Source organism: Motacilla alba, chromosome 10, assembly GCF_015832195.1.
Source record: "Motacilla alba alba isolate MOTALB_02 chromosome 10, Motacilla_alba_V1.0_pri, whole genome shotgun sequence".
NCBI classification, from domain to species: Eukaryota; Metazoa; Chordata; class Aves; order Passeriformes; family Motacillidae; genus Motacilla; species Motacilla alba.
This window is the reverse complement of record NC_052025.1, coordinates 19,776,755-19,788,636: the sequence shown is the minus strand read 5'-3', so window position 1 is coordinate 19,788,636 and position 11,882 is coordinate 19,776,755. Positions and strand designations below refer to the sequence as shown.

At 62.0% G+C, this 11,882-nt stretch overlaps 1 protein-coding gene across 11 annotated transcripts in view; it reads left to right on the top strand.

Annotated features, from left to right (window-relative positions):
* Positions 1–2,500: 2,500 nt before the first annotated feature.
* TLE3 (TLE family member 3, transcriptional corepressor) overlaps positions 2,501–11,882 on the top strand; it is a 30,467-nt gene continuing 21,085 nt past the window's right edge. For 6 of the 11 annotated variants that reach the window (XM_038147122.1, XM_038147120.1, XM_038147121.1 and 3 more), the window contains exons 1-5: positions 2,503–2,681; positions 3,219–3,361; positions 3,472–3,572; positions 3,668–3,731; positions 4,626–4,670. In XM_038147122.1, coding sequence (XP_038003050.1) covers positions 3,338–3,361; positions 3,472–3,572; positions 3,668–3,731; positions 4,626–4,670 — 234 coding nt within the window. In that variant the 5' untranslated portion in view covers positions 2,503–2,681; positions 3,219–3,337. Of the gene's footprint in view, positions 2,733–3,218; positions 3,362–3,471; positions 3,573–3,667; positions 3,732–4,625; positions 4,671–11,882 lie in introns of all 11 variants that reach the window. The other 5 variants (XM_038147115.1, XM_038147113.1, XM_038147111.1 and 2 more) reach the window with 3 other exon arrangements.

Genomic DNA, 11,882 nt, shown 5'->3' with positions numbered 1-11,882 from the left:
CTGATCCCTGTGCTTTGGGATCTCCTGGGAGCGATGGCAGTGCGTGACACCGGGAGCCCGGCCACGTCCCTCCACTGAATCCCTGTCACCTTGGGCGCCCCTGGAGAGAGCACTTGGCAGGAGGAATAAGGACCACAGAGGTTTCCAGGCGAGCTCCTTGCTGTTAATTTTTGTTGTTTCTCTGGCACTGGCGGCTCCGGGAGCTGCTCCTGCTTCGGGGAGCTGTGCTCCCACATTATCCCAGCTCCCAACGCCTGCCATCTGCCTGACAGGGGGCTGGGCACCATGATGGGGGACACCTCAGGGGGACACCTCAGGGGGACTGCAGTGGACATCCCGTTGGACACCACAGTGGGCACCCAGAGTCCATCCTGATGGGTGCTCCAATGGATACCCCAAGGGATGGACACCCCAATGCCCATCCTGATGGGTGTTCTGATGGATACCCCAAGGATGGACACCCCAATGCCCATCCTGATGGGTGTTCTGATGGATACCCCAAGGATGGACACCCCAATGCCCATCCTGATGGGTGTTCTGATGGATACCCCAAGGATGGACACCCCAATGCCCATTCTGATGGGTGTTCTGATGGATACCCCAAGGATGGACACCCCAATGCCCATCCTGATGGGTAGCCCAAGGGATGGACACCCCAATGTCCATCCTGATGGCTGCTCCAATAGATACCCCAAGGGATGGACACCCCAAAATGTTCATCCCAATGAGCGCTCCTGTGGATACCCCAAGCGATGGACACCCCAATGTCCATCCCAATGAGCACTCCTGTGGATACCCCAAGGGATGGACACCCCAAAATGTTCATCCCAATGAGCGCTCCTGTGGATACCCCAAGCGATGGACACCCCAATGTCCATCCCAATGAGCACTCCTGTGGATACCCCAAGGGATGGACACCCCAATGACCATCTCGATGGGTGCCCCTGTGGTTACCCCAAGGGATGAACACCCCAATGACCATCTCGATGGGTGCCCCTGTGGATACCCCAAGGGATGGACACCCCAATGTCCATCCCAATGAGCGCTCCTGCGGATACCCCAATGGATCCCCCAGCATCACCCCGCCATACCCCGCCCAGTGCAGGGGATTCACAAGGAGCTGCCGCCTGGGGAGAGGAAAACACCCCCAAAAAAAACCCCCGAAAGGCGGCAAACCGAGGGAATCGCGAGGAGCCGTGAATGGCGGAGGAGGCTCCGCTCCGCTCGGCTCCGCGCCGCGTTTTCCCGCGCCCCGGCCGCGCCCCACGTGGGGCAGGGGCGTGGCCGGGCGGCGGCAGCCAATGGGCAGCGCCGGGCGCTGACAGCGCTCGTCACGTCAACAACCGGAACGCGCCCAATTAGCGGCGGGCGGGGCGGGGGGGCCCGGGGCACCCCCCTGTCCCGCAGCCCGGGGGTCAGCGGGCCGCTCGCACCCCCCGCGCCGGGCGGCCGGGAGCGGGGCGGCGTTTCGGGGGGGGGCGCTTCGCCTCCCGTTCTGTTGTTCAAGCGGCGGCGTTTCATTCTCGCGGAGGAAGCGCCGAGGCGCGGCGTTGCCGCAGAGATCGCGGCGGTGCCGCGGCCCGCCCGGCTCGGCGGTGACAGATTGTTTGAGCTGGAGGAAGCGCCGGCCCGGGCTAATTACGCCGCCATGGCGGGCGGGCGGCGGGCGGGGGCTGCGCGCCGGCGGCCCCGCGTGGCTTTGATTGACAGCGCCGCTCCCCGCGGCCAATCGCGTCGGGGCGGCGGCCGGCTCCGCGCCGTGATTGGCCGGGCGGCGCTGAGCGGCGCGCGGCCCCACGTGGGGCGGAGGCTCCGTCTGACGCGCGGGCGAGCGGCCATTTTGTGCGCTGCGCCGGGCCCGGCCCGCCCGTGGGGCCGCCGGTGCTGCGGCCCCGCTCCCTCCGGCCCGCCGGGACCGCGGCTGCTCCCGCTACGCCGCGGCGGGCGCGGAGTCCCCGCCGGGGCCGCAGCCGGGTGTCCCGGGGCGCGGCGGGAGGGTGTGACGTTAACGCCATTACCCGTGTTCCTCGTTAAAGCCCCTCAGGCGTGAGGGGAGGCGCGGAGGGGGAGCAGCGCGGCCCTCACCACACATCAAAGGGGCCGCGCGGCCGCCGGGGGAGGCCGAGCGGCCTTGCCGCCGCCCGCCGGTGCGGGGGGGCTCGTACCGAGCGCTTTCGCGGTGCGGAGCGGGGGCGTTCCGGTGCCAACGAGCCTGTGTTTGTTCTACCGGCCGAACCGGGCCGCCCGAGCGGGGTTACGGCACCGCCGGGCCCCAGTCACGGCCGGGCCGGGGGGCGCGGGGCGGGGCGGGGCCTGCGCGGGGCGGGGCCCGCGGTGGGCGTGGCTCTCGGCCTCCCCTCCGTCAGACACAAGCTGCCATTGTGACGTTACGCCAGGGCCGCCCAATCAGCGCGCTTCTTCGGCGGCCCCACGTGGGCGCGGCGCTCTGTGATTGGCCGGCGGCGGCGAGGCCGCCCGGGTTTTGTCCCCCGCCCGCCGCCCCGCTCCGCCCGGGCGCTGTGGCGGCACCGCGTGCTCGGGCGCCGCTGCCCCGCTCCGCGCCCGCTCCGCGATGGCTCCCGGAGTTACGGCGATCCCGGCTGGACGCAGCTGAACGGCCGCCCCCGGGCGGGGGACCCGCTCGCACCTCGCATGTCCGCGGCGCCCGGGAAGTCGGATGTGTACGGCCTTCCTCCCCCTCCTCCTCTCCTCCATGGCCGTCGTGCTCCGGCGTTAGTTCCTGGCTTTGCTTCCCCTTCTCCCGGCCGCAGGAATACCGCGGGACCCTCCTCCCGCCGCCGCGTTGTTGTTGTTGTCGCTGTGGCTTTTTGATCTATTTTTTTATCCTTTTTTTTTTTTTTTTTTTTTTGTCGGGGGGGGGGGGGTTGATTTTTTTCTCTTTTTTTTTTTTTTTTTTTTTTTTTTTTTTTTCCGCCAGCGAGTGCCGGAAGGAGGAGGGGGGGGTGAGGAAGCGGAGGCCCGCGGAGCGCGGCGGCCGGGGGGGGTCGGCACCTGGCCCCGGCGCTGCGGGGCTGGGCTCGGCTCCGCGGGCGCCTCCCCGGCGGTGCGGGGCCGGGCCGGGCCGGGCCGGGCTGGGGGGGGGGGAACGTGCGGGGGGGAACCGGCCGGGCCCGCTCCCCCCCCCCCCCCCCCAACCACCCCCTCCGCCCTCCCTCCTCCGCCCCCCGCACGGACTTTCCTCTCGTCCCTTTGTTCAGTTCTCGGCCTCTCCGGGAGCGCTCCGAGGCCGGCGGGCAGCAGCGGCAGCTCCGCACGTCGCGATCGCCGTAGCGAGGCTCGGCGCGGCTGCTTCCAGTGACCGCGCCCCAGCCCGGCCATGTACCCCCAGGGCCGGCACCCGGTGAGTCCCGGTACCCCCTGCCCGCTCCCCCCGCTCCCCTCCCTCCGTCCGCCCCCCCCTCCCGGTACCCCCCGGTGCCCCCCGGTAACCCCCGCGGGCGCTTCCCGCAGGCTCCGCACCAGCCGGGCCAACCGGGCTTCAAATTCACCGTGGCCGAGTCCTGCGACCGGATCAAGGACGAGTTCCAGTTCCTGCAGGCCCAGTACCACAGGTGAGCCCGGGGGGACCCCCGGCAGCGCCCCCTCCCCGCCCCGAGCCCCCCCGGTTCCGCGGGGTCTCACCGTGCGCTCTCCCCCCCCTCCCCAGCCTCAAAGTGGAGTATGACAAGCTGGCGAACGAGAAGACCGAAATGCAGCGCCATTACGTTATGGTGAGAGACTTTAATCAGATTTCGGATCAGCCTGCAAATGTCATTAGCTGCGAGCCTGCCCACGGGGGGGACCGGGGGACCCCCCCACCGGCACGGGCACTGCCCGCCCGGGGACCCCCGGGCCGGGGGGGCGGCGGTGCCGGGCGTTCCGAGCCCCCGACGGCTGCGAGCGCCGTCCCAAGTTTCCTGTTAACCCCTTTGCAGCGGTCCTGCGGTCGGGGGGGGGGCTGGAGCGGCGACCCCCATCTCGGGGGGGCATCGCTGGTGCCGGTGGGGGTCCCCCCCTTGCTCGCCCCGAGGCCACCCGGGAGCCATCGCAGCTCCTCCCCCCCGCTCCCGTTCATCCTTCCCGAGGGAAATGGGCACTTTTGTTGCCACAAAACGCTCTTTTTAAAGCTAAATTAGCATGGCGGGCCGCCGGGTGGGCTCGTTGGGGTTGCTGATGGGTTTGGCAGCAGCCTGCACCCCCTTTCCCGGCCGCTCCCGGCGGCTCCCCTGGTCCCTGGGGGGGAGCAAATCCTCCCTCCCCCCCCCCCGGTGAGAAGCTGGATTTTTGGCCAGACTCCGGGCTGTACCTGTTCTGCCAGGGCTGAGCAGACGCCTGTCACCCAGCTCTGCGCCTCTTTGTTTTTCTAAGTAGCTTAGGAGGAGAAAACAGGAGTCAAAAGGAGTGTCCCCTCGTTAAGTGCCTGCCAGTTAAACCCATAAACATCTGCTTATTATAAGGTGTAATTTCCTTGGCTACCCGTGCTTTAAGCCCAGTTTTGCCCAGGATGCTTTTTGGTAATGACCTTATGCAAATACCTTCTGTGAACTGAATTCAAATTCTCCCTGGCTCTCGCGTTTAATTGAATTTATTTCTGGTTGTTTTTTTTTTTCCCTCTCCTTCCCCAGTACTACGAAATGTCGTACGGTTTGAATATTGAAATGCACAAACAGGTGAGTAATTCCGAGGGGGGAAGTTGTGATTGATTGATCTCCTGTTGCCCTTTTCCTCCACCTGAGGTAAAATCGGCCCTGATTGCACTAAATAGGGAATAAGTGCTGGAGGCAGGGATGTGACTCCAGGTGGGATCCCGCGGCCCGGCTGTTAAATTGGCAGCCGCGGGTTGATGGCGCTCGGTGGGGTTATTTTGTCGATATTCACGAGGAATTTGGGTTTTAGGCAGAGTGTTTATGCAAAGAGGTGAGAACAGCCTCGCCTCCCGTGCTGGGAGGTCAATACCTGGAATAGCGCGTTCCCAAGGCTTGGAAAACAGCGATAGGGACTGCTGCGCCGGCCTCCGCTCGTGTTGTGGGTACAGCAGGGCTGTTTGTAAGGTCATCCCTGCTCCGGCCCTGCCGGAGCGTGAGACCGAGCCGGGAATTATCTCCAGAGCTCACCGTGTGTTGCTCAATGTCACGGAGTTGTCTTTGCATCTGGGAAGTGAAGCAATGTTTGGGGCTGGTTGGGGTTTTGGTTTTGTTGGTTTGGTTTTGTTTTTCCTTACCCTCCCCTCCCTTCCAGTCTTCTCTAATGTGTAACTCGCCCGAAGGAAAAAAATAGAGAAGGCCCCAGCAGAATGTGGTGTGCTACCTTGATAAGATTATCGGTAAAGAGCCTAAAGGCTGCGCACATGATGGTAAAACTTAAAGGAATAAAGTTATTATTGAGATTAGACCTGATTATTTGTGCTGCTGCTGCTTACTGGTTTTAGAAGGAGTTCTAATTAAGAACTTAGGGCAGATAGAAGTTGACATCAACTTTGCCGCTCGCAAATCAGCCCCATTCAGCTCCAGAGTGGTTTGGCTTAATAGCGGCATGGCCCTCCTCCTCCTCCTCCTCCTCCTGTGAGGAGGAGGCTCGCAGGGCGCTGATGAGATGCAAAGCAGCGTCTCTGAATGCGCCTCTCTCTTCCTCCCCTCGCCTTTCTGCGCCGTAGTCACGGGGCAGCGAAAATAATTCCTGCTTAGTCTTCAGTTTTGTATAAATATCTCCTTCCGCGCAGATCGTCCCGGCTCGGGGGCGCTGCCCGGCCCCGTGCGGGGGCTGCGGGGACCCCCGAGCCGGGCTTGGTGCCGGGGTGCTCGGGAACACCCCAGAATCCGGGATGGTGGGCTAGGCTGGCCTCCTGCGAGCACGGGACGGCGTTGGTGTGGCCAGAGGGACACGGAGCCTGCGGCCACCTCAGCAGCGCCCGGGGGACTCCGGGGTGACCTGGAGGGACCCCAGCCCAGGCTCGTGGGGCAGAGGGTCTCCTCTGCCAGCCCTCTTCCTACCTGGCTGCTGGGCGTTGGACGGCTCTGCTCGGTGCTGGGAGATGCCGGGTTGGTTCCGTGGCTGGGAGATGCTGGAATGACACCCCAGGATGCTGAGTTGGCTCCCTCTCTGGGAGATGCCGGGTTGCTTCCCTCTCTAGGAGATGCTGGAATGACACCCCAGGGTGCCAGGTTGGTTCCCTGGCTGGGAGATGCTGGAATGACACCCCAGGATGCTGAGTTGGCTCCCTCTCTGGGAGATGCCGGGTTGGTTCCCTCTCTAGGAGATGCTGGAATGATGCCCCAGGATGTTGATTCCCTCTCTGGGAGATGCCAGGTTGGTTCCCTCTCTAGGAGATGCTGGGATGATGCCCCAGGATGCCGATTCCCTCGCTGGGAGATGCTGGAATGATGCCCCAGGATGCCGGGTTGGCTCCCTCGCTGGGAGATGCCGTTCCCAAGTGTTTTCCCCGGTCCGGATGGAGCAGCCCCTCCTCCGTGTGCCGTGGGGGTCTCGGGGCTGGCGGGGCGGGCTCAGAATTCCCGGTTTGGCTGGGTCCCGGTGGTTCCCGGTGCCGGCAGCCCAGGAGGCCCGGCTTTGCTGGGAGCCGTGCGAGCGGTTCCAGCCGCACCCCGCGCCTGCCCGGGCTCTCCCCGGTGACATCTGCTGCGTGCCCGCTGCCGGGAACTTGGGGAAGCTGGAGCCGTCTCCTTCTTTAATTGACAGCAGCTCGGAGCGAACAAAGCGGCCGGGGCTGGGCCGCGCTTCCAGGCGAAAATGGGGCGAGCGGGGAGCGCCGGACCGCAGCCGGAGCCCGGGCAGGGTTTTCCCCCCTCTCTGGGGCCGCAGCATCCCCCGAAAGGCATCCCTGGGCAGCATCCCCCCGCCAGGCATCCCGCAAGGCATCCCGCTAATTGCGGCGTGGTCCTGCCGGCATCTGGCTGAGGGTGGCTGGTCCTGAACAAACAAGTTTATCAGCTGACCTGTTTAGCGGTTGACTTGTGTTTATCTGCACACAATCAAGTAGACTGAAGTGCTTGAATTATTCATGCGGTGTCCTGCCCTCCAGACTTGACTGCTTGTGATTACATCTGCTCCAGACAAACATTGATGGATACTTCATCTTTAAGCAAAAGGGGATTGTCTGTCTGTGGGCTTATATAACAGATTATCTCTTCCACGCTGAATATTAAGTGTGTGCATATGTGGCTGCGTGTGGGGTTGGGGTTCTTTTTTTTGCCTCTCCCCCCCCACCCCTTTTTCTTCTCGTTTTGTTTCTCGTTAAGAAAAAAAATGGAGTTTCATAAACAACTCCATATGCAAGGAAATATTTAGGAAGTGATTCCCCAGTCGGTTGCAGTGAGTTGCTCCTTACATCAGTCTTCCTGCTGAACTCCACTCCTTCCCGGGGCTCAGCTTTCCTCTAAACCCGGCTCCAATCAGGAGTTTTCTTTTGAAACCCCGACAAAACTTTTTTTTTCCTTTTTTTTTTTTTTTCTTTTCTTTTTTTTCGGTCGGGTTAATTGATTTTTCCAAAAGAAACTTCCCTTCCCCTGTCGGCCGCGCATTGTTTCTGTGCAGATCTCCGTGGATAATCGCCGAGGGCAATAACCATTCCAAAAGGAAAACTCATTTTGCGTGGGGAAACGGGACACCTCGGAGGACAGAACCTTTGTGCTGCCTTTGCTTTCTCGTTATGGCTGAGAACGCTCCACAGAAGCACTTCTTGTTTTCCTGCCTGGTGCTTGGAACAAACCTAAACCCCCCAACACTTCCAGGGGAGAGAGGCAGCTTTTTGTGTGCGTGTTTCTAGAATATTCTGGGAACACAATATCCTTTCTGTCGCGCTCGTTAGCAAGGAGTGCCAGGTAATAATTTGCTAAATACTTCAGAAGCCGAGTAATTTGTGAGCTGTGCTCTCGGCGCTCCCAAGGCAGAGGGGAATCCTGTCTTCCCTGGCTGGATTCTCGCTGAGTTTTGGGGGCTCCAGGCTGAGTTTTGGGGGTCTCTGCCAGCTTCACCCCGTTGCTGGTGGTAATTCCCTAATGAGGGGCTGTGTCCTGCCCCTCCACACCCCCGCCCTGAATTTAATTCTCATCAGCCAGGCTCTCCACTTTGCTAATAACGATAGCAGCCACAAATAGCTTTCAACATGCCATTGACAGCCCGCTTGGAGAGAGCACTTGAAATAGTGGTAGACAGCTGAAAGTACCCATAATTGTGCGCCCGAGTGAGAACCACACTGCTCAAGGGCCTGATTTTCATGTGCTTAAAGAGACAATATCCTGGTTTCAACAAATGCTGCTGGTGCTTCACGCCTGGTGTGATTTACTCCTCCTTCTGCCGGGGAGGAGGCTTTGGGGGGGCTCCGGAGGGGGCTGTGGGGTGCAGGGCCTTCGGAGAGTCACGGCGGGGCGTGCGGAGGGAGCTGTGCTTTGCAGATGGGGGGAAGGTTGGCAGCTTGCTGCTGGGGCTGCAGCCCCTGCATCTGCAGGGTTTTGGGGTGCCCTGCGGGTGCGTGTTGGATGGAGTTGTTCTTCCCCAGGGAACGGTCCCGTTCCCAAGGCTGTCAGAGCTCCGGGAGCGTTTGGACAGCGCTCTGGGGCGCGGGGTGGGATGGGTGGGGTGACTGTTCCCTCCCACCTCTGCAGATTCCTGCGTTTGGGGGTGTGAGCAGGGATGTTTTGGGGTGTTTTGCAGTGTTCTCTGTTCAGCACCTTCTCCCCATCCTTCATCCCGCAGCATAAACCCGGCAGCAAGGGCAGGCTGGACTTGGCACCCAAAATCTGTGCTGGGGCTCCACCTGCCACAGCCTGGGGGGATTCCCTGCCCCACGGGGAATGGCTGTGCAAGCTTCTGTCTCCATTTCCTGCACTTTTCCATTTGGGGGACAGCTTGAGGGCTGTGTGACGTGTGCAGGGGGTTTTGGGGTTGTCCTGTGCAGGGTGTTGTGGGGTGTTCTCTGCAGGTTTGGGGTTGCTGTTTGGGGTTTTTTGGGGTTGTCCTGTGCGGGGTGTTGTGGGGTGTTCTCTGCAGGTTTGGGGTTGCTCTTTGGGGTTTTTGGGGTTCTGTGTGCAGGGTTTTTTGGGGTGTCCTGTGCTGGTCCCTGCAGGCAGCTGCAATGTCCCAGGAGCAGGGAGCCCAGGAGGGATCTGTGTCCTGTCCTGTGCCATGGGGGGATGCTGGGACCTGTCTGGGGGGGTCACCCCGGGTCTGGCACATCCCTGCAGCTCCCGTTTGCCTCTGGGACATCCAAAGCTGAGACAGTTTGACACAAGGAGCGTCCCCAGTGCCCAGAGCCTGTCTGGGGTGTCCCCACATGCCTGGAGCTCTGCTCTCCCAGCTTTTGGGTCAGTTTTAAGGCTGCTCTGCCTCTCCCATGACTGATGTCCGGGGGGATATTTTTAAATCCCCTCTGCCCCATCCAGGTGTAAGGATGGGAGCTGCAGGGCAGAGCCAGCCCCAGCTATTTAACACCGAGCTGCCACCTCTCCCAGCAGTGCCACCAGCAGCTCCCCGTGTCCCCAAGTGCTTCGGATGCTGCTGGTGGCTCTGGCCATTTTAAGAGCAGGTGACAGGAGCCTCGGCCGGGGCCAAGTGCTCCCGGTGTTGATTTATCACCGGTGCAGATGTTTTCTCTGGTTTCACTGAAACCCCACGCCGGGAGGCTCCGGGCAGGGAGCAGGGCAGATTCCTGGCAGGGGCACAGAGCGAGGGGGGATTAGCTGGGATTTCAGCTTCTCCCGACTCCTTGCCCTTTTTTAACAGGCAGGAGTACCCCGGGATCGGCTCCCGGGAGCCTCTCCCCGCGCCCCCCCCGGGTGTTGGATCCGCCCCGGTCCAGGGAAGATGCAGGGCAGCGGAAGGGGATGCGGAGCTGGGATTGCCATGGCAACCCGCGCTGGGAATGGAGGCTTTGCTTGGCAGGAGCAGCCCGAGGTGGGGCTCGGGGGCTCTGGGCGAGGTGATGGATGAGCCCTGCGAAGGGGAAGGTGTCAGGCAGGGAGCCCTCCCCTGTTCCCGGCGTTCCAGAGAGCCCCTTTCCCTCCTGGTTGAAGTTTTGATGGGGACAACTGGAGTTTAACGTGCCAGGGAATGGGAAGAGGGAGAGTGAGCAAATACTGAAAGACCGCTGAATCTCGTGTTCACAGGAAGCCTCACGGTTGTAAACATAATATTTTGGACATCCAATATCTCCGTGCTGCATCCCACGTGGGAGGTCTCTCTCTGTGTGGAACGGGGAGCTTGGCTTCACGTCTGGCTTGGAAGTTTTTTTGCATTTAAAGGTGGAAGCATCGCGCGTGCTGCCGGCCAGGGCTGTCCGGGGAAAACCCAGCTCCTGCCCTTCCTGCTCCATGGGACCAGCCTGGCTGGATGCTGTGTTTTTCCAGGGTGTTCTCCTCTCCGAGGTGGATCAGATTTGTTCTAGAAGCCGGGAGCTGCCAGGGCAGAGCTCCTGGAGCAGCAGCCGTGCTCGCTGCGTCCCCACTCCAAGGGCTGGAGCTGGAGGAATAAATCTTTAATGGAGCTGCAGCTAAATATAATCTGATCAAAGTGCCAGTGCCAAAAAGCCTGGAAGGAGCTTTTCCCGTGGCAGGGCACGGCGGTGGCACCGCGGGGGCTGGTGGCACTCGTGGTGCCGGCCTGGCTGCTCCGGCCACGGCGCCGGGGCTGGGCTTGGGTTTGGCACTTCCAGCCTGGGTGTTGTGGGAGTGTTGGGTGCTGAAAACCCTGGGCTGGCCAGAGCCTGGCGCTGGGGACAGGGGTCACCGTGGCAAAGTGTCCCTGCAGTGATGGGGAGTGGCTTCCCCTGCTGAGGGCAGGGACAGGCGGGATACTGGGAAGGAATCCTTCCCTGAAAGTGGTCTGGGACACTGGGGTCTGTGGCTGCCCCATTCCTGGAAGTGTCCAAAGCCAGGCTGGAGCAACCTGGGCTCCTAGAAGGTGCAGGGAGGGGAACTGGATGAGCTTTGAAGTCCCTTCTGACCAAACTGTTCCAGGATTCCATGATCCCCCGGCTGCCTGCTGGATCCGTGCATCCTCACGCTCAGGGCCACGATGATCCCGGTGACTTGGTGGCTGTGGCCGGGGTACCTGAGTCCAAGCCGTGGTCACTTCCAGCCGTCCCTGCCTTGGCACGGTGTGCCAGCACGTTCCCTGCCTCTGGAATTGCTAAGAAAAGCATCAGGTGTAACCCAATCTCCAGGAGTGCCTCTGGAGGAGAGGATGGCCGGGAGCGTTCCTGTGGCTTTGCAGCCCCGGGGAGCTCTGTGGGGACCCCTCGGAGCAGCACCCGCAGCTCTGGGCTCTGCGGGGTTGTTCCCTGCACAGGGGTGACTCCAAGCTGGGGCAGGTCAGGATTTTCCCGGTGTCTCCTTGCTCGTGGTGCTTGTTGGGTGCTTTGTGCAGCAGGAGCAGCGTGTCCCAGCCATGCCCAGCAGGGGCTGGGTGTCCTTTGGGGTTTCTCCCCCAGATTAGGATATTTGGGGATCTTCCTTGGGGAGCTTGAGAGCAGCTGGAGCTGAGGGCTCCTTTGGTTTGGCTGGGCTTGAATCCCAGAGGTGCTGCAGGACCCGTCCCCGGGAGCCGAGCTGTGGGATCAGCAGGGTGAGGCCTCGGGGTGGATTTGGGGCGGTGTGGGGAGCAGGGCTGGCTGTGGCAGTCCTGGGAAGGAGGCTCCTTGCCAGCAGGAGGCCGGAGCTCTCCCGGTTAATCACTTGTGCTGTTGATAAGGAGCTGCTGGGGCTGGCGGAAGGAATTTCGGGCGTTTGATTCCCTGCCAGCGCTCGGCTCCGGCCATTGTTGTGGCGCTGGGTCCGCGCGGCCGCTCGGCCGTGTTTGACTTGGAGCTGGAGCTGTTTTCACAGCTGCCTCGGCCAGGAGCAGCCACAGTTAACCCCTGGGAGCCAGGA